We start from the raw sequence: 22384 nt of genomic DNA on the forward strand, positions 1-22384 counted from the left end.
AAATATTAATAAAGTGCATGTGCTAAATAAAGGTGACCAAGTGATGTGAACATCCTATTTCACGGTGATCCGTGTTTAAAGTGAACAGTCCATAAATCTTATGCAGTATCTGATTAGTTAGTCTAAACTCTCCAGCTCTCCTTGCTGGTCCTTTTGGTGGTATCATTAAAAGGAGCATTATTTTATGATATTACAGCCAGGGGGTTGTGCAACCACATGCAGGGGTCCTGATGTCTCCACTCATGCCCCCCTCATGCTACTTCAGTCACCAGACGTCTCTCCCCTAGCAACAGGGGTATCCAGCCTTTACAGCTACACAAATGTTTAGAAAATTGAACAAATGTTTTTAAAAGGAAGTATTTTAACTTCTTCACATCCGTGCTATAGCCAAAGTACGGCTACAGCGCGGACTTGAATTTCCGGGAGGCCGTCTTTATATGGCCTCCCAGAGACAGGCTCCCTGCGCGCTCCCGCGAGCGCACATCGGGGAAAATCTGTGTCGGCCATGTCCTTTGGACACAGCCAATCACAGATCGTGGTAAATGGCCAATCACAGCGGCCATTTACCACGTGATCGGCCCATGCAATGAGAGATGATCTCATATGTAAACATATGAGATCATCTCTCATCGCCAGCGCTCCTTCCTCACACAGAGACTGCAGTGTGAGGAAGGAGCAGAGCCGATCAGCCGTCGGGGACACAGAGGAATGTAATCAGGGCACTGATCACCAGTGCCCTGATTACACAAGGTAAATAAAACACACTCATGCCCACCATCAGTGCCCACAGAGCCCGCCATCAGTGCCCCCCATCAGTGCCCATAGTGCTGCCAGTCAGTGCCCATCAGTGCCTGCTCATCTAGGCACTGATGAGCACTGACTGGCAGCACTATGGGCACTGAGTGTGGGCACTGATGGTGCTGCCCATCAGTGCTCATCAGTGCCGCCCATCAGTGCTCATCAGTGCCATCCGTCAGTGTCCATCAGTGCCACCCGCCAGTGCCGCCTCTCAGTGCCCAGCAGTGCCACCTGTCAGTGCCCAGCAGTGCCACCTATCAGTGCCCAGCAGTGCCACCTATCAGTGCTCATCAGTGCCGCCTATCAGTGCTCATCAGTGCCGCCTATCAGTGCTCATCAGTGCGGCATATTAGTACCTCCTAATCAGTGCCACCTCATCAGTGCCCCTAAGTGCCACCTCATCAGTGCCCATAAGTGCCACCTCATCAGTGCCCATCAGTGCAGCCTATCAGTGCCCATCAGTGCCGCCTCATCAGCGCACATCAGTGAAGGAGAAAAATGTATTTATTTTCAAAATTTACTCGCAGAAAATAAGAAAAACTTTTTTTTTAAAAAATTTTCTGCCTTTTTTCTTTTTTTGGTAAAAAATAAAAAACCCAGAAATGATTAAATACCACCAAAAGAAAGCTCTATTTGTGTGAAAAAAAGGACGAAAAATTCATATGGGTTCAGTGTTGCATGACCAAGCAATTGTCATTCAAAGTGTGAGAGCGCTGAAAGCTAAAAATTGGTCTGGATGGGAAGGGGGTTTAAGTGCACAGAAGGCAAGTGGTTAAACAAAATGATAGTGTAGCCATCTTCACATTCTGTATAAGAGCAGTAAAGCACAACCACATTGTGTAGCACTGCAAGGCATGAAGTTGAATTTGCATTCATAATAATGGCTGCCCCTAGTACATATTATTATACAATCAAACTGTTTTTTTTTTAAATATTAACACATGTTAAAAGGATTGTGTACATGTATTTGTACATTTCTTAATCTTTGATGTGCATATCCTATTTTTTTTTTTTTAATTTCCTTTTCTTTAAATGGGCCCATGTATCACTTTTATTGAACATTTTTATTGTTTTGCTCTAGGTGGTTTTATATTTTGGGCTGTTGCTGGTGACCTGTGAAAAATCTTCCTCTTCTTGTATATTTGAATTTGAAAGTGCTTCAAGCTACTTTGGACTATCCTTAAAGAACGTGGTGAGTGCTGAGTGACTGGATATGTAACTGTTGTTTTTGACTTTGTTATACTGTCAAGCAGTGAAACATTACCCAATACATTTGTTTTCTAATATCTGTCCAAAAAGTTTACTTACCCCTGCTTTGTTTACATAAGCAGGTGGGTCTTCTGTCAGTTTCTCTGACGATCATGGGAGGCCGGCGGCAATCGCTCGCCACCGAGACCTCGTGCACGAAATCACGTAGACCATAAATCGCACACTACATCAAATTGGTGTGCATGGCTGTCGTCCCAGAAGGAAGCCCCTTCTAAAGATGATGCACAATAAAGCCCCGAAAACAGTTTGCTGAAGACAAGCAGACTAAGGACATGGATTACTGGAACCATGTCCTGTGGTCTGATGAGACCAAGATAAACTTATTTGGTTCAGATGGTGTCAAAAGTGTGTGGCGGCAACCAGGTGAGGAGTACAAAGACAAGTGTGTCTTGCCTACAGTCAAGCATGGGGGTGGGAGTGTCACGGTCTGGGGCTGCATGAGTGCTGCCGGCACTGGGGACCTACAGTTGATTGAGGGAACCATCAATGCCAACATGTACTGTGACATAATGAAGCAGAGCATTATCCCCTCCCTTCGGTGACCGGGCTGTAGGGCAGTATTCCAACATGATAATGACCCCAAACACACCTCCAAGACGACCACTGTCTTGCTAAAGAAGCTGAGGGTAAAGGTGATGGATTGGCCAAGCATGTCTCCAGACCTAAACCCTATTGAGCATCTGTGGGGCATCCTCAAACAGAAGGTGGAGGAGCTCAAAGTCTTTAACATCCACCAGCTCTGTGATGTTGTCTTGGAGGAGTGGAAGAGGACTCCAGTGGCAACCTGTGAAGCTCTGGTGAACTCCATGCCCAAGAGAGTTGAGACAGTGCTGGAAAATAATAGTGGGCACACAAAATATTGACACTTTGGGCCCAATCTGGAAATTTTACCTTAGGTGTGTACTTACTTTTGTTGAGAGGGAGAGGGGGGGGGAGAGAGAGGGGGGATAAGAGAGAGAGAGCCCATTGCAGCTATACCAGCTTCAACTCTTCTGGGAAGGCTGTCCACAAGGTTTAGGAGTGTGTCTCTGGGAATGTTTGACCATTCTTCCAGAAGTGCATTTGTGAGGCCAGGCACTGATGTGGACGAGAAGGCCTGGCTTGCAATCTGCGCTCTAATTCATCCCAAAAGTGTTCTGTCGGGTTGAGGTTAGGACTCTGTGCAGGCTACTCAAATTCCTCCACCCCAAACTCACTCATCCATGTCTTTAAAGACCTTGCTTTGTGCGCTGGTCCAAATCATTTGGTGGAGGGGGGATTATAGTGTGGGGTTGTTTTTTAGGGGTTGGGCTTGTCCCCTTAGTTGCAGTGAAGGAAACTCTTAAGGTGTCAGCATACCAATACATTTTGGACAATTTCCTGCTCCCAATTTTGTGGGAACAGTTTGGGGATGGCTTCTTTCTGTTCCAACAAGACTGTACACCAGTGGGGGCATGGCGACCGCGACAGTATATGGCTGCATGAGCTGAGAGCTTCGGCGTATGACCAGGGAATCGCTGCAACTAGAGGAGACTGTCAGCTCCAATACTTCACCCCTACCTCTCTAACAACTCGGTCTGTCATCTGACATGTCGAGGAGACAGAGGGAGCTGCTCCAACCGAAGAAACTGTTGGGTTTCTTTTCGACGTACTCCAGGGGGCTACAGCAAAATGACGCCCGGAGCCTTCCTGCACACTCCGCTGACAGATCTCTAGCAACCGAAGTCCATCCACAGCAAAATGGACAAGCAGCTGAATTGCACCTCCGGCCCTCACAATCAGGTCAGTCGAGCCCCATCAACCAGCAGCCCGGCAAAATCAAGTGCTAGGCATGACTCTCCCTATCACAGTGGTGATGAAGATGGCACTGCATTACATGACATAGGTCATCCACAAGACATGGACACTCTGACTGCTGACCTCATCAATGCTTTCCCTATCACTGGGCAGCCAATTTCAGATAACACCTTAAAGCAAATGCTGCTTTCATTACGGGCGTCACTACAATCAGATGTATTTTACGGCCTACATCAGTGCAAAGCAAAAGTGCAAGCCTTGGGTGAAAGGGTTAATCAGGTAGAGGAACAAATGAATACTCCCTTTAATATCATGGTGGACGCACATGAAGCACATTCTGATGACATAAAGTGGATTAAATCTAAACTTTCAGATCTGGAAGTTCAATCCCGCAGGAACAACATTAAATTGAGGGGAATATGGGAATCCGTTACCTCTGCTCAACTACCCTACTTTGTCAGAGATATATTTCAAACAGCAGTACCAAACCTCACCTCCCCAGATCTTACGATCGATCGTGCTCACCGTATACAAAAACCTCCACATCTTCCGCCAGAAGTACCTCATGATGTTCTCCTACGAGTGCACTACTACCAGGCCAAAGAAGAAATCCTGGAAGCCTTTCCGGCATGCGGATCAACTCCCGGAAAAGATCTCCAAATTCCAAGTGTATCCTGATTTCTCTCAATACACTATGCAGCGACGCAAAAACTTTCTCACCGTGACCAAGGCTCTTCGTAAAGAGTGGAAATATCCGGCCAAGTTAATCATAAACCGTGAAGGCTCTACAAAAACCATACATACCCTAGAAGACGGGCTGCAATTACTCAGAGGATGGGAAATTCTCCCTGCATCAGTATCTGAGCCGTACCATGCTTTGAGACCGACTTTCAACAATACCTGGACTAAGGTCTCCTACAAGAAAAAAACTGCTTATCATGATGTCTCCTGAGCAATCTTAACCAAGCTGTCTTCAACAGAAGATCCCTGGTCCTACAAATGAATACCTACCAACGTATTTATTTCCCTCCAGTCTTTTTTCTGCAGTACTTCTGCTCGAAGACTTTTTATTAGGGCCTTATCCTTTTTACTGTTCCTGTATCCCCATTAGGGATCCATGTTTCAACTTTTTTCTCTTTCTGTAACGTGCCTTCATCACGACACCTGTCAAGCAGAGTACCACTTTCCACCCAGACTATTTATTCGGCAAACTGCATCCATGCAATGGCCTGTTATTCCTTGATTTACTCAATTGCCATGATTATCCATGAATGGACTCTTTGTCACCTATCCTTTCCTGCAATCGCTACTAGTTCATAGATGGACAGATATCAATCTCGCACCTTTCCCACATGGGACTTAAATTCTTATCCCTGAATGTCCACGGACTTAACCATCCAGCGAAACTAATGTCCATGTAGAAGGAAGCCCTACATCATAAAGCGAACATTCTTTCTATACAAGAAACTCACTTTCAGGCAGACTTGGTTCCCTACTGCAAGCACAAGAACTTTCCGCATATTTTCCTAGCTAGTGCACTAGTTAAGAAGAGGGGTCTATAAGAAGGGGGTCACAGAGACTCTGTGTTCTTTACTCTCCATGACTCAGTACTAGACCCTGAAGGTAGATTTCTCATTTTGATATGTACTATTAATACAAAACTATTTACGTTGGTTAATTTATATGTCCCTAACTCGCACCAGCTGAGATTCCTCTGGAAACTTTTCAGATGCATTTTGATGTGTGGTGATTTCAATATGGTACCCAATCCAGACTTAGACTCTTTCTTCCTGGGTAGGAGTCGCAAAGCCCTTCTGAGCGATCTTCTTCAAAGGGAGGACGTTTATAATGCTTGGCGCTGCCAACACGCCACTAAAAGGGATTTCACTTTTTATTCATACAGACACAATGCCTATTCCCGAATCAATCTTTTTGTTGTTGACAAAAGGTTGCTACAACGCACTTCCTCCACTGACATCTACGACATATCGGACCATGCCCCAGTCACTCTTACTCTACAGGAGGAAGGTCTGCACTCTACACTTTCCATACGGCGCTGCAATAATTCACTTATACAAAATCCCTCTACTGCTAATATGAATACACAACATCTCAATACCTTCTTCTCTCTCAACGATCACCCGGAAACCTCTGCCACCACGCTGTGGAATGCCCATAAGGCTTATATGCAGGGTATCCTCATCCAGTTAGGTGCAACAACCAAGAAACCATATCAATTAAGGTCATCTAAAATACTACAAGACATTCACCAACTTAAAACTAAAAACAAATCTCATCCTGACCCACAAATGGCTGCCTCCTTATCCTCACTACGGCACAACTTGGGCAGAATGATGGTCCAAGAACACGATAAACATATTCGCTCGCTACACCTGAAATGTTATGCCAAGCACAACAAAGCGGGGAAATTCTTAGCTGCCAGACTCAAAGCCCACAAAGCTAAATCGAGAATCCCCTTCCTAATTCACCCCTTCACCAAATCTAAATTACACAATCCGCAAGATATAGTAAATGCCTTTGTGGACTACTATGACTGGATGGTACAATGTGCAGCACTATCAAATAAGTGATGTGAACAATGTGACAAAAATAGTAAAAGACTTCACCAAAATCATATAAAAGTGATAATGTGACAATCCTGTAATCATAAACAAACAAAGTCTACAAGTAAAGAAATTGTAGTCCATAGACAGTGAAGGCTAAACACCAAAAGATGCACCATAAATCCCAGCAGGTGTTAATAGTCCCGGAGGGGTCTTCCTAGTGTGAGGTAGGAAAAGAACAACACCCTTGGTCAAAATGGCATATATCTAGCTGCTTACCAGAACTCATGGCCATTCAACCTAATGAACTGGCCACAAACGCAATTCACTGAGCTGATGTACTAATCCCAGTACGGAAACTCATCAAGTGATCTCAAGTCAAGACAGAGAAGGGAGACCCGTGGACGGCATATATAAGAGATGGGGGAAAGAGGCACATAGCGTAACCCTGCTTCAGGCTGGGATGACTTTACACTGGCTGAAGGCTGTACATCTCCTCCTCCGTTAGCAGTAAGTTCAGATTGTCCTCAGCACTATACAAGAAGTGGGGACCTCTAGTGGTCAACGAACTAAAGGCTGACCCTGTGCCCATATTAGGCTACAACAGGGCTATATTCTCAACCTTCCACTCAGGTTTATGCCTCCGGCCTCCTTTCTAAACCCTTTCACATTTCAAATGGGACTCCCCAGGGTTGTCCCCTCTCTCCCACCATATTCAACCTAATGATAGAACCCCTAGTAGAATCTATTAGATCTCACCACCACATATCCGGATTCAAATTCCACAACCGCCCACATGTCATCAGCCTTTTTGCAGATGACATGATTCTATCATTGACTAATCCGCTGATATCTCTCCCCTTCATCCACCAATTATTGTCATTGTTTAGCTCCATATCCTATTACAAAGTAAATTTCGCTAAATCTCTGATATTGGACTTAGGAGTGCAAACCCACACCAAAGCCCATCCTTCCCAATCCTTACCCTATACATAGGTGTCTGCCAGTATTCCCTGTCTTGGGATCATTTTGACCTTGTCCACTTAATCTTTAACGAAAGCAAACTGCAACCCTTTGATTACCAAAATACAACAAGAATTGACCCACATGTCAAGCACTGAAATATCTTGGGCAGGCCGTTTGGCGGCACTTAAGATGATGGTTCTCCCTCAGATCTTGTACATGTTTCGCACACTCTCCATTTCTGTCCCATCACGGTATATATCCTCTCTCTCAAAACTTCTCAAAAAATACATTTGGCAACACAAACGCCCTCGATGTTCCGAAAAACACATGATTGAACACAAAAAGGTTGGAGACTTTGGGATGATTGATATAAAAGACTACTACTGGGCATCACAATTAACTCACCGCAAACAGTGGTTTCAACCATCATAAGAAATTCTATGGACACAAATAGAATTGACTATGATGGAAATACCACATCATGCCCTTCTCCTGGCAGACTGCTGGAAACCGTTGAAGCTTGTTAACTACCCTATACCCGTTAAATCCTCAATTCTAGCTTGGAGAGCTCTAATGAGTCAATCAGGCAACTCCTCTGAGTCTCAATACATCCCTCTACCACCAATACAATATCCCCGCTACCTAATTGTACACGTATATGAGAATTTCAAAGTTTATCCGTAGCAACCCACCCCCACAGATTACCTTATCCTCTCAGGTATGGCAATATTTAGCCACTCAAACTTCCGCCCAGGAAAGGGACCTCGATCTTATGCAATACATTACAAAACAAAATCGCCTTCCACAAATCAAGTCCCATACTAAAATGAGAGGAAGATCTCCAAAATACATTCACCACTACACAATGGTTACAAGCCCTTAAATACACATACACTATCTCCAGTTGTGTGAACCACTGGGAACTCTCATTGAAAATAACCTCTCGTTGGTACCTGATTCCATTTAAACTATCTCAGTATTACCCTTCTAGCTCACCACTCTGCTGGCAAAACTGCGGCCAAGTGGGGAACCTTCTACACATATATCTACAAAAAGCAAGAAGTTCCCCGTGGGGTTGGGACTATGTAGGCAACCACACTACCAATAGTATAAAAATATAGATTTATTTCTTGCATTAAAAAAGAAAATCAATAGATCATAATATACAAATAAATACAAACAAATGTAATATAAAACATACACAAAGATAGATAGGTGTAAAACCTAAAATCAAAAATAATATATATATATATATATATATATATATATATATATATATATATATGAACAATATATATGAATAATATATAATATATATATATATATATATATATATATATATATATATATATATATATATGAACACTAAAATAACTGAATATCTGCATACCAGATGGCTGTAAGAGGCGGCAAGAAAGTTGTAAACAGTTAAACACACGGAAAGCGGATCAAGGTCTGCTATGGATGACAATGTCCACAAAATGGTGTTGCGGGCAGAGGCCACAGTTTCCCCTTGAGGTCTAGCAAGGATCCCAAATACAAGGGCCAGTGTGTTGTCCCTCAGATGATAGAATACAATGTCTATCAAAATAAAATATAAATATCTATCAACATAAGCTGTAGAGGATAATATGCTGATGTGGCTCAGTATATGGACAAAAAACTGAGTTAAAAAAAAAAAAAGAGTAAGAAAGGACCGGCATAATGCATACCTGTATGTGCGTCTTTAAACTTGAATGAGATGTTAAATTTAAAAAGTCAAGAGAGGATGGTGTGACTATGTCAGCACAGAGTATGTAACGACCCGTTGTGTATGTGAGTCAGAAGCTTTCAAGATATCTGTAAAAAACAGATAAAAGAAATGTGGCAAATTCTTAAGGTAAAAATGCCCTGTATGCAGTAGAAGAGTATGTAGAGCAAAAGAAGGGACTTGCATAGTAGTGTACCAGCTGATGCTGGAGCGAAGCTTGTCCATGAGCCAATAACAGCAGAAGAAAGTATTGAAGATGGCCGTCGTTTAAATATATTGGCGAGGGATGCCTGCACATGCCCTGTTGCAATCAAAATACTGCGCATGCGTGGGAAATGGCTAATGGGATCCCCCACCCGTGGGACGCAAGGCGCGCCCTGGACAGTGCGGAAGCATGTCGTGCGTTCCAAGGGCACCGGCACACAATGATGACTGCCTGACAATGGACGAGGCGGGACTATGTCTGTGGGAGGAGACATGTAGATGGGGCAACGAGAGGTACACCCCTTTGTGCACTCGGTAGAACACCAAGGGAAACAAAAGCGGTGTGCCAATGGAGCAGGGATGTAAACATGAAGTGCAGTAGAGAAATGTCAGGGGGAAGTAAGTGTGTCAACTAATAGAGATGGGAAAAATGACTGTATGTGCAGCCAGACTTGGCGTGGGAAGGCTGTAAAGATGGAATAAACCAGGGGTGGGAGCATGTGGAGAAAATAATTAAGAAAAAAATAAATAAAAGGTTTGGGAAAAGGAGGTAAGTGAAAGATAAGGGTGAGATGTAGAGAGGACGAAAGGGGAAACGAAGAGGATGGTGATAAGGAATGAGTGAGGGGTAAGGGAGGGGGCAAATAGTGAGATTGGAAGATGAGAGTGAAATGTGAACAGAAGATGAAATCATGAAGAGCAATAGAGGAATGTCATAGAAAATGAATGTGAAAACTGAGAAAGGAAGTGAGAAATGCCTGTATGTGCAGCCAGACATGATGAGTGAATGTAGCGTTTTACCCTTTATTTTGTGGGTTCCCCCCCTTCATTCATAGAGTCCATGGAGCATGTTTCACCACCTGACCCCTCTCAGAGGCTGTGGGGCCCAACAACTATCTGCACTGATGGCAGTCCTGGAGTTCTTGGTGTCCAAAGTTGATTTAGTCCTGGGCAAACGGGTTAGCAAAAAGCACCCCCGCCTTCACCTGCTTCTTCTGTCTCCTCAGATCCAGAGTCTGATTCAGCCGCATATGGAAGATGCGACTAACGCAGCATCAGAGGCACGGGTCACTTTTGGCACCCGCAAGTCCTCAAAAGTAGCCAGAGTGTTCCTCTTTCCCGCCTTCTTTGACAATATTATCTCAAAACAGTGTGGGTGCCCAAAACGCACTTTGCAATCGCTAAGCGTTTTGCAATGTGGTACCCTTAAGAGGAGTCCCCCCTTAAAAAAAAAAAAAAAAATGGACGGTACCTCCTGTAGTGGACTCCCCGGTTTCAAAGGTTAAATAAAACCACTGTAATTCCGGTTCTATCCAGCTGATAAGCGGTCGGAGGCCTTGACCCGCCATATTTTCACTGTGGCTGAGTCAGCACTTAGGCTTGTATTTACTATTGCCCTAGTGTCACAAGCTATGACTGAATAGACTAAAATTCTATGCTGGGGACTGGAGGAGAAACATTTTCCCCCTGCCTTTGTGGTGCTGGCGGATCAGTTGGTCCAAGGACTGCAGTTTGTCTGTGACGCCTCTTTGGATGCCGCTCCCTGTCTGTCTCAGCAGTGGTCCTGTGGCGCATTATCTGGCTGAAAGGTTGGTCTGCGGACCAGGCTTCTAAAAAGGCCTTGTCTGATCTTCCATTCGTAGGGGATCACCTGTTTGGAGCTTCCTTGGAAAAGGCCTCACAGGGAGGAAAAGTACTCTTCTTCCTCAGGCTTCCAAGCGTAAGGAAGTCTTGGTCGGGCAAACTACGAGCGGGTTCTGCCAGACCTGCAGACAAACATTCCTCCACATAAAGGGGCGCCGTCACCCATACCTAGGGTGGGGGGACATCCTCGTGGTTTTCCGGATCTGTGGACCTCCCTGATTCAGGACAAGTGGGTCCACAAGATCAAGTTTCGATCATATCCTCCAGAAAGGTTCTTCCCTTCCAACCTGTGTCTGTCCCCAGATTGCTTAAAGGATCTCTATGGCGTGGTGCAAGACTTGTTACATCAAGAGGTGATTGTTCCGGTTCCAAAGTTGGAACATTTTCAAGGTTTTTACTCAAACCTATCTACAGTTCTCAGGAAGGAGGGCAAGGTGCGTCCAATACTGGACCTAAAGGTGCTAAACTGCTTTGTGTGGGAACAGAAGTTCCGAATAGAGTCCATATGCATGGTGGTGGCTTCCTTAAATCAGGGGGACTTTCTTGCCTCCATCTACATCAAGTCTGCTCTGGTTCAGTTCACAACCCTGGACTACCAGGGCCTGACTCTGGATTTGTCCTCAGGAGTGTTTCCTCCTCTGGAGAAACTTCAAAAGTTGCAGGAGGCAATTCAGCTTCTGCCATCCAGCAGACGGTTGTCTCTTCGGACTTGCATACAGGTGCTGGGCCTGATAGTGCCTACCTTTGAGGCGGTTCCATTTGCACAGTTCCACACGAGATCTTAGCAAAAGGAGATTCTGGTAAAATGGAACAAGGATCCTATCACGTACCTGGTGGAGACCAAGCTGTAGAGGGGGCTTCTCTTGCACCTCCTGTCCAACACCCCTGATAGAGATGACAGGCGGTGTAGGACACAGAGTGGCACGAGGGCCGGTATAGCAGGTGATGTCTTGGCAGAAGACTGATGGCTTTGGATCACCGGATGAACACCTGGAACTGGAACTCGGTGATGCTGGATGAGAAGGCAGGAGCGAAGTCGGAACACAAGCCAAGGAGTTGTCAACAGCTGGACAGCACGGGTACAGGAACGTGAGACAGAAGCGGGGTCAGGATACAAGCCGAAGTCGGTACACAGTCTGGCAGCAAGGTACAAAGGCATAAGGAAAAGGCAGGGTCAAACACAAGCTGAGGTCACGGGTAGGCAGGCAGGAATCCAAGAAGAGTCAAAGGCAAGCCGGGTCGATATAACGGGAAATCCAGAAGCAGGTCAGGGCACAGGTAAACAGGAACACAAGCTGAAAGACCACTCAGCAATGTGCTCCTGTCACCGCTTGGTATAAATAGGCCGTTTGGCGCCAATTGCGTGCGCACATTGCGTACGCACATTCGCGCGTTCGCGCATTGGTGCATGCGCATTCGCACATTCCTTCCAGTGTGCCTGGGCATGCGCACTGAGCGTCTCTTACAGATCCTCAGTCTCTGGACAATCTGATCCTGTTGAGCCGGAGTATGAAAGGGTCCCTGGTTTGGTGGCGTCATTCTCTGGCACTTCGTCAGGAAAATAATTTCTTCCCCTGTACTGGATGGTTGTTGTAACGGAACAGGGCACCCTGGACCGGGTACCTCCATTGAAAGATGCTCCTAGTGCTTTCCGAGGGCTCCAAGCACTCCACCAGACACCGTAAGCACTTCAGACCCCACGAACCGCCGCAGCTTGGTTAGGGTCTTGGCATCTCCTACCCACCCTGGACCTACGACAAGGCTCCAGGTTCCTGTGGGTGAACCTCTCTTTCCCCAGAGAGTGCAGCAGAACAAGCTCTTACACAAGCTCTTACAAGAGCTCAGTGATTCTCTAAGGGAGTATGGAAGACCATAGCAATCCCTGCAGCAGATTCCCCCAATAAGAGACAGGACTCTAGATTGAGGTTGAATGAACTCAGCGCAACTTATATACAGTTTTCACCCACAAAGTTACCACCCAGACGGACCTTGTTGAAGACTGAATATAATATTCACCATCCAATAGGAACAGAGTTTTACACTCTCATACAGTGTACAAAATTTACAATGTGGGACAATCCCCCCCTCCCCCTTAGCATCTAATCCACATTCCTATAAGTTTCTCTTAAGGCAGACAGACAGAACAAAGGTGAGCTCATTAGCACACTTAACAATAGGTGAATGGAGAGCCACCTCAGACAGCCCGTCTCCTCAGAACTTCCTGGAATGACCATATTAGGAGTGGACTTCCTGTACCTTACAGTTTATAGGAATAAAGGTTTAGGTTCCAGGATAGAGGCAAGACTCCATTAGCCACATGCTTTGAGAAACACAAAAAGACACAAAAATGCATAACTCCCAGTCTACTGAACAGAACCCCCACATTCAACCCATCCCCAGATAGCCTGGATCTGAGTGCTCAACATATCCAAACCATTACTTATCCGTCTTTAAATTCCAGTGACGGTGAATACTGTCACAGTTGTCAACATGAATGTCAGCCTATCCGGGTGGGGAGGCATCCTCGGCACAGAGTGTGCCCAGGGGGTTTGATCTCTGGAAGAGTCCAGGCTACCAATCCACATACTGGAGCTCCGAGCGATCAGACTTTGTCTGGATCATTGGACAAGTTGTCTCCAGAGGTATCCTGTATGGATTCAATCAGACAATGCCACGGCTGTGGCCTAGGTCAATCACCAAGGGGGCACAAGAAGTGTCCTGGCAGCTCGGGAAGTAGCCAGCTTTCTAAGGTGGGCAGAACAATTCGTTCCAGCCCTCTCTGCTGTACATATTCCAGGGGTGTAAAATTGGAAAGCAGACTATCTCAGTCAACAGGCGTTAGACCAGGGAGAATGGTCACTTCATCTGGAGCTGTTCCATCAGTTGTGTTTTGGGTGGGGTACTCCCGAGATGGATCTGTTGAACTCTCGCCTCATCAGGAAAAGTTCAGAGGTTTGTGGCATGGTCTCGGGATCCTCTAGCTAAATCTACAGACACGCTAGTGACTCCTTGGATTCAGTATCCTCTAATTTATGCCTTTCCTCCTCTTCAGCTTCTGCCGAGACTCCTACGCAGGATCGAGGCAGAAGGGATTCAGGTCATCCTAGTGGCCCCAGACTGGCCTCGCTGGTCTTGGTACACCAATCTGGTACGCCTGGTCGTCGATGCTCCTTGGAGACTTCCTCTCAGGGAAGATCTGCTGTCGCAAGGGCCAATCTTCCATCCTGCTTTACAGTCGCTGGCTTTAACGGCTCATACTGAAGGTTAGAGGGCTGTCAGACTCGGTTATTCCTATGCTGTTAAAAGCTAGAAAATCTACTTCTGGGAAGATCTACCATTGTACGTGGAAGACGTACATTGCGTGGTGTGAATCCCTCCGAGTTCATCCTCGTTCCTTTTCAGTGACTTGGATCTTGCCTTTCCTCCATCGAGGGGTTGAGCAGCGCCTGGCCTTGGGTACCATCAAGGGGCAGGTCTCGGCCTTGGCCATTTTCTTTCAATATCCATTGGCCTCACACTCCTTGGTGCGTAACCTTTCTACTGGGCATGAGACGATTGGTTCCCCTAGTGCAGTCTCCATTGCCGCGTGAGAAATCAATTTGGTGTGGTCAGTTCTCCAGAAGCCTCCCTTTGAAAAAAATTAGGGAGATTCGCCTGCTGACATTGTCTCAGAAGGTGGCTTTTTTGGTGGCCATTACTTCTGCGCGCATGGTGTCTGAACTGGCGGCGCTGTCTTGTCGTTAACCAGTCAATAGTATCCATAGGACAATGCGAGATGCACACTAAAACAGTCATTAATAAAAGTATAGCAATACAGATAGCATTAAATAGTAGGAGTTTGTCTACAGAGTTAGGCACCCTCCCATATTTATTAATGCGAAGGCGTCAAATGTCCGGTACTGGCCTTGCTGAGGAAGGAGTGGACGATCTCCCAATAGTATTAAATGCACTCTAACAACCGTATTGTAGTAAGGATGAGAAATTCAGATATCATAGATTTAGGTAGGGTTCACGCTAGTGCAAATTGAATGAGGGCTTCCCCGCATCCAATTCTCATGACAGGAGGGTGTGCCCGGCTCTCAATAGAGCCAGTTCACACATCTCTGTGGTGCCTGCAGAGCAGTTTGCACAGGGGTCCTGTGCATCTTTGGCTCCGTTTCAGGTCTGAATTCAGGAAAAATTCGGGCCTCATTCGTCCCTGAAACAGAGAACAGGTATGCACCGGACCCCTGCTGTAAGCATCCGTATTAAGTGTGAACTCAGCCTTAAAGATCGCCATTCAATTCAGGGTTGCCACATGCAACATGTTTAACCACTTCTGGGCCGGAAAGGTTTTACCCCCTTAATGACCTGGCCATTTTTTGCAATTTGGCACTGCTCAAGTTTAACTGGTAATTGCACAGTTGTGCAATGCTGTACCCAAACAAAATTGTCATACATTTAGGCCAAAATGCATTTAGCTACATGTCTTTGATAAAAAAAAAAATCTCAATAAGCGAATATTTTTGGGTTTGCGTAAAAATTATAGCGTCTACAAACTATGGTGTATATACTGGTTTTCACGCACCTTTTCCTTTCTGACTGCCTACCTGCTAAAATAGCAGGGCAGTACAAACCCCCCAAATTACCCCTTTTTGGAAAGTAGACACCCCAAGGAATTTCCTGAGAGGCATGTTGAGCCCATTGAATATTTTATTTTTTTGTCACAAGTGTTTGAAAAAGGAGAAGGAGCAGAATGTATTTTGGGGTGTCATTTCACATATAGTTACATAGTTACATAATTAGTGAGGTTGAAAAAAGACATCAGTCCATCCAGTTCAACCTATAATGTGTGTGTGTGTGTGTGTGTGTGTGTGTGTGTTTGCTGTTAACCGTACATTTTATACCCCTGTATGTTGTGGTCTTTAAGGTGCCCATCTAATAGTTTTTTGAAACTATTGATGCTCCCTGCTGATACATAGTTACATAGTTACATAGTTACATAGTAGGCGAGGTTGAATAAAGACAATAGTCCATCCAGTTCAACCTGTGTAGGTGTGTGTGACTGTAATCATCTAACATAGCCCTCAATCTCCTGATCCTTGAGATGTAAGTCTAAGAGTCTTTTGAAAGTCACCATACTACCCGCAGAAACCACCTCTTGTGGTAGACAATTCCACAATCTTGTAGCCCTAACAGTAAAGAACCCCCCACGTTGCCTGAGGTTAAAACGCTTCTCCTCTAATCGCATTGTATGTCCTCGAGTCCTCATGCAATTCCTTCGAATGAACAGCTTTTCTTCTAAGCTGAGATCCCCATTAAGATATTTATAAATTGCTATCATGTCCCCTCTCAGACGTCTTTTCTCCAGGGAAAATAAATCGAGCGATTGCAGCCGCTCTTCATAGGTAAGGTCCTCCAACCCCCTAATCAGTTTAGTTGCCCTTCTCTGGACTTTCTCCAGCTCCAACACATCCCTCCTGAGGACTGGCGACCAGAACTGGACAGAATACTCCAGATGCGGTCGGACCAGAGTTTTATAAAGTGGAAGGATTATAGTCTTATCTCTGGAATACATCCCTTTCTTTATGCATGCTAATATTCTGTTGGCTTTGGAAGCTGCCGCTTGGCATTGCATGCTGTTGCCTAATCTATCATCAACTAAGACTCCCAGATCTTTCTCCATTTTTGATTCCCCCAAGGGTTCCCCTCCTAACGTGTATTGTGTTTTTATGTTTTTGGTCCCCAAGTGCAAAACCTTACACTTCTCCACATTAAACCTCATTTGCCATGTCGTTGCCCACTCCGTAATTTTGTCCAGGTCATTCTGTAGGATATCTGCTTCATGCTGTGCAGTTATTGCCCTGGCCAATTTTGTGTCATCTGCAAAAACTGATAACGAACTACTGATCCCTTCCTCAATGCTGTTTATGAATAAATTGAACAAGGTTGGTCCCAGGACTGAGCCCTGGGGCACCCCGCTTACTACCTCAGACCAGTCTGAGTATGCGCTGTTTATTACTACCCTTTGGACACGGCCTTTTAGCCAATTCCGTATCCAAGAGCAAACCCTGCTGTCGATACCTGCAGACCTTATTTTATAAATTAAGCGCTTGTGGGGAACTGTATCAAACGCCTTAGCGAAATCCAAGTACACCACATCCACTGGTCTCCCCCTATCTAGCTCACAGCTCACTTCCTCGTAGAATGCTAAGAGATTGGTTTGACAAGAACGCCCATTTGTAAACCCGTGCTGGTTACTACTGATGATGTTGTTGTCTTTAGCATACTCTACGATATAGTCCCTTATCATCCCCTCCAAAAGTTTACATATTATTGATGTCAGACTGACAGGCCTATAATTTCCCGGGATATGTCTCTGGCCCTTTTTGAATATCGGAATCACGTTAGCCTTCCTCCAATCCCCTGGTACATCTCCTGTCCTAATACTGTCAGCAAAGATCAGGAACAGTGGTCTAGATATAACCATACTGAGTTCCTTGAGCACTCTCGGATGTACGCCATCCGGGCCTGGTGATTTGTTTGTGTTAAGTTTATCCAGTCTTTCCCTGATTTCCCCCTCTGTTAGCCATAGTGGCAAGTCCTGTGTATTACTACTAACCATACAGTCATGGTCAGTGTACCCTTCCTTTTCCTGCGTAAAGACTGACGAGAAAAAAGAATTCAGCACGGTTGCTTTTTCAGTGTCCTCTGTAACCATCCTCCCATCATCGTTAATTATGTGTGCAATATGCTCTGCCCTAGTTTTTTTGCTGTTGATATATTTAAAGAATTTCTTTGGGTTTTTTTTACTATCCTCCGCTATTTGTCTCTCAAAGTTGATTTTAGCCATCTTGATTTCGTGTTTACACTTCTTATTTTCCTCCTTGTATTGCTGGAAGGCCGATACTGTGCCCTCTGATTTATATTTCTTGAAGGCCAATTTTTTTCCCCTAATAAGTTTTTTAACGCTACGGTTTAGCCAACCAGGTTTGGCTTTGTCTCTTCTAAATTTATTCCCCATAGGAATGCACTGCAAGATGCCTTTGCTTAATATTGTTCTAAAGCATTTCCATTTTTCCTCTGTGGTCAGTGATCCCAGGGTTTGGTCCCAGTTTACCCTTTCCATCAATGAGTACAATTTTGGAAAGTCTGCCCTTCTGAAGTTTAGGGTTCTTATGTTCCCCACTTGCCTTTTTATATTGTTATTTACACTAAATGTGATCATCCTGTGATCGCTAGAGCCCAGGTTGTCCTGGACTCCTACCTCCGAGATTATGTCTGGGTCATTAGTGATCAATAGATCCAGGATAGCATTCTCTCTAGTAGGGGAATCCACCAACTGCGACATGTAGTTATCCTGTAAGGTTTCCGTGAATAGCCGGGCCTTATGCGAGTGTGCAGTCCCCTCTTCCCAGTCAATGTCGGGATAATTGAAGTCCCCCAATATGATGACTGATCCTAGTTTTGCCGCTTTACCTATTAGTGCTAAAAATTCCAGCTCTACCTCCTCCCCTTGGTTAGGTGGCCTATAGCAAACCCCCACAACTACTTTTCCCTTATCTTCTTCCCTATCGAGTTCAACCCACACAGATTCTAAATCCATGCTCATCCCATCCGTAATGTCACTCCTTTCTAGCACCTTTATATTGTTCTTGACATAGAGACATACCCCTCCCCCTCTTTTACCAACCCTGTCCTTCCGGTACACCGAATACCCTTGGATATTGGCCAGCCAGTCATGTGAGGGGTCGAACCAAGTCTCCGCTATTCCCACAAGGTCTATGTCTTCCTCATGTACTAACATTTCCAACTCATCCATCTTATTAGCTAGGCTCCTGGCATTAGCATATACCCCTCTTAGTTTTACGGAAGTTAAACGTGATTGGCGGTTTTGTTTATTTCTGTTTGGTCTGCTGTTCTCCCGCACAGACCCGCCAATTGATGTTGTTGACCTACTGTCGCTGTTGACCCTACAACTGCCTTCAGTCCTCTGCTCCCTCCTGACTGATTCTACTTCTGAGCCCTCCCCCCCGTCTCCTAGTTTAAAAGCCCCTCCAACTCGGTGGCCATCTTTCTCCCCAAAAGAGCTGTACCGTCCCCATTAAGGTGCAGCCCATCCTTACTAAAGAGCCGGTAGCCGACTGAGAAGTCAGCCCAGTTCTCCAGGAACCCAAACCCCTCCTTCCTACACCAATTCCTCAGCCACTTGTTAACTTCCCTAAGCTCCTTCTGCCTCTCCTGTGTGGCTCGAGGTACAGGCAGTATTTCAGAGAAAACCACCTTGGAGGTCCTTTTCCTCAATCTATTACCTAAGTCCCTGAAATCGTTCTTAAGGATCCTCCACCTACCAAACGACTTTTTGCAGAAGAGAATTCCACATCCTTACTGCTCTGACAGTGAAGAACCCCTTACGTATTTTAAGGTTAAACTGCCTTTCCTCTAGTTTTAGTGAGTGGCCACGTGTCTTATTGTATTCCCTTTCTCTGAATAGTTTGTTCCTTATGCTAGGGTCGTCAGTACAGTATTTTTACATGGATATCAAATTCCCCCTCAATTGTCTCTTCTCCAGAGAGAATAAGTTCAGTGCTTGTCGTCTTTCCTCATAGCTGATGTCCTCCATTCCCCTAATTATTTTTGTTGCCCTTCTCTGGACTCTCTCCAGTTCCAGCACATCCTTCCTGAGGACCGGTGCCCAGAACTGGACAGCATACTCCAGATGTGACCGGACCAGAGTCTTGTAGAGCGGGAGAATAATCTCTTTATTTCTGGAGTGAATCCCCTTTTTTATACATCCCAGTATTCTGTTGGCTTTGCTTGCAGCGGCTTGGCATTGCATGCCACTGCCAAGCCTGTTGTCTACCAGTACCCCCAGGTCCTTTTCCATTCTAGACTCACCCAAAGGTTTCCCCCCCAGTGAGTAGCTTGCTTTCGTGTTTCTGGCACCCAAGTGCATTACTTTACATTTTTCAACATTAAACCTCATCTGTCATGTAGTTGCCCACCCCATTATTTTGTTCAGGTACGCTTGTAAGGTTTCCACATCCTGCATAGAAGATATTGGCATGCTTAGTTTAGTATCATCCGCAAATACTGAGATTGTGCTAGATATCCCCTCCTCTAGATCATTTATGAATAAATTAAACAGGATTGGCCCCAGGACAGAACCTTGGGGGACCCCGCTTTCCACACCAGCCCAATCCGAGTACTCCCCATTAATCACCACCCTTTGCACTCTCCCCTGGAGCCAGTTCTCTATCCAGGTACTCACCCTATGGTCCATACCTACCTTCCTTAGTTTGTACAGTAAGCGTTTGTTGGGAACGGTGTCAAAGGCCTTTGCAAAGTCCAGATACACCACATCCACAGGCTTACCTTTATCTAGGTGGCAGCTCACTTCATCATAGAAGGGTAATAGATTGGTTTGGCAAGAACGATTTTTCATGAATCCATGCTGATTACTACTAATAATACCATTTTCATTACTAAAGTCTTGTATGTGGTCCCTTAACATCCCCTCCAAAATCTTGCAGACTACTGATGTTAGGCTGACAGGCCTATAGTTACAGTATATAGCTATATATCTCAGCCCTTTTTTAAATATTGGTACCACGTTGGCTTTTTTCCTATCAGCTGGCGCCGTACCCGTCTGTAGACTATCCTTGAAGATCAAGAATAATGGTCTGGCAATCACCTGGCTGAGCTCTTTAAGAACCCTCGGGTGCAAGCCATCAGGTCCCGGTGATTTATTTATGTTAAGTTTCTCTAGTTTGGTTCTAAGACTATCTTCTGTTACCCATGGCGGTACTTCCTGAGGTGTATTATTTTGTTTGGCTTTGCAAGCTGGGTTTGTGTAGCCCCCCGATTCTTTTGTGAAGACTGAAGAGAAGAAATTATTTAACACTTCTGCCTTTTCTCTGTGGCCAAGTTTCCTTCGACATCTTTTATGGGGCCAATGTGTTCTGGCCTCGCTTTCTTACTGTTTATATACTTAGAGAATTTCTTGGGGTTCTTTTTACTCTCTTCCTCTATATGTCTCCCGTGTTCTATTTTAGCTGCCTTAATTTCGTCTTTACATTTTTATTACACTCTTTGTAATGCTTGAATGCTGCCAATGACCCCTCTGTTTACATTTCAGGCTGCAAAGCAACAAAATTTGATTATTTTAAAGGGTGTGATTATTTTCTATACACACTGTATTTTGTTGTAAAGATAAGGCTTTGTTACATTAAAATGTATCTGATTACTCTGTAGAGTGAACTGACACCATAGGAAACAAGACAGTTTTCCTTGTCTTTGCATTTGTATTGCGCTGGCCAACACTCCCCAGTGCATCTCAAGGCAAATGGTGTGAATGGGCCCTTAGTGGAAGCTATTGCAGCTAAGGCACATACAAACCTTGTCCAGTGGAGTGCTTGAAGCTCTCTGATGCCTATGATTGCACTATTTAACCTCTCTGGCTGTCCAGTGTGGCTGGGCTGTGTGAATAAAGAAAATGGCTGGACAGTCTGTAGTCTTATTGCCATTTACATACATGTACCGTATATACTTGAGTATAAGCCGAGTTTTTCAGCACATTTTTTTGTGCTGAAAACGTCCCCCTCGGCTTATACTCGAGTCAAGGAAAAAAAAAAAAATGTTCCTGTCCGCTCCGACGGGTTTAAGGTTTAAAAATGGCGCCGCCCGTCGCATGCATGTCACCGCGCACGTGCTGCCGCCGCTCGTGTAATTTCGGCTATTCCCGGCGCCGCTCGGGAGAGGCCGGGAATAGCCGAAAGTATACGAGCGGCGGCGGCGCGTGCGCAATGACGTGTCGGCGCCGGGCGGCGCCATTTTTAAAATGAAGGCGCCTCTGGAACAGGTAAGTGAAACAGCTGCACTACCTGCCATGGGCTGCGGGCACACTACGAGGGATGCAGTGCTGCGGGCATGGTCCACATGTACCATGCCCACAGCACTGCATCTCCTGTAGTATGCCCACAACCCCGGATCCTCTTGTACCATGCCAGTACCCTGCATTCTCCTGCACCATGCCAGTACCCTGCATTCTCTTGCACCATGCCAGTACCCTGCATTCTCCTGCACCATGCCAGTACCCTGCATTCTCCTGCACCATGCCAGTACCCTGCATTCTCCTGTACCATGCCAGTACCCTGCATTCTCCTGTACCATGCCAGTACCCTGCATTCTCCTGTACCATGCCAGTACCCTGCATTCTCCTGTACCATGCCAGTACCCTGCATTCTCCTGTACCATGCCAGTACCCTGCATTCTCCTGCACCATGCCAGTACCCTGCATTCTCCTGCACCATGCCAGTCACCCTGCATTCTCCTGTACCATGCCCGCCGCCCTGCATTCTCAACCTAGGCTTATACTCGAGTCAATGATTTTTCCCATCTTTTTGTGGGAAAAGTAGGGGTCTAGGCTTATACT

At 45.4% G+C, this 22384-nt stretch overlaps 1 protein-coding gene across 1 annotated transcript in view; it reads left to right on the forward strand.

Annotated features, from left to right (window-relative positions):
- Window positions 1-22384, forward strand: part of LOC309568933 (uncharacterized protein) — a gene marked incomplete at its 3' end in the record, with an annotated part of 365261 nt that overhangs the window by 103848 nt on the left and 239029 nt on the right. The window contains exon 2 of the mRNA XM_082274701.1: window positions 1880-1990. Coding sequence (XP_082130827.1) covers window positions 1880-1990 — 111 coding nt within the window. The remainder of the gene's footprint in view (window positions 1-1879; window positions 1991-22384) is intronic.

This window comes from Pelophylax lessonae, assembly GCF_965119305.1.
Source record: "Pelophylax lessonae genome assembly, chromosome: 12".
NCBI lineage: Eukaryota > Metazoa > Chordata > Amphibia > Anura > Ranidae > Pelophylax > Pelophylax lessonae.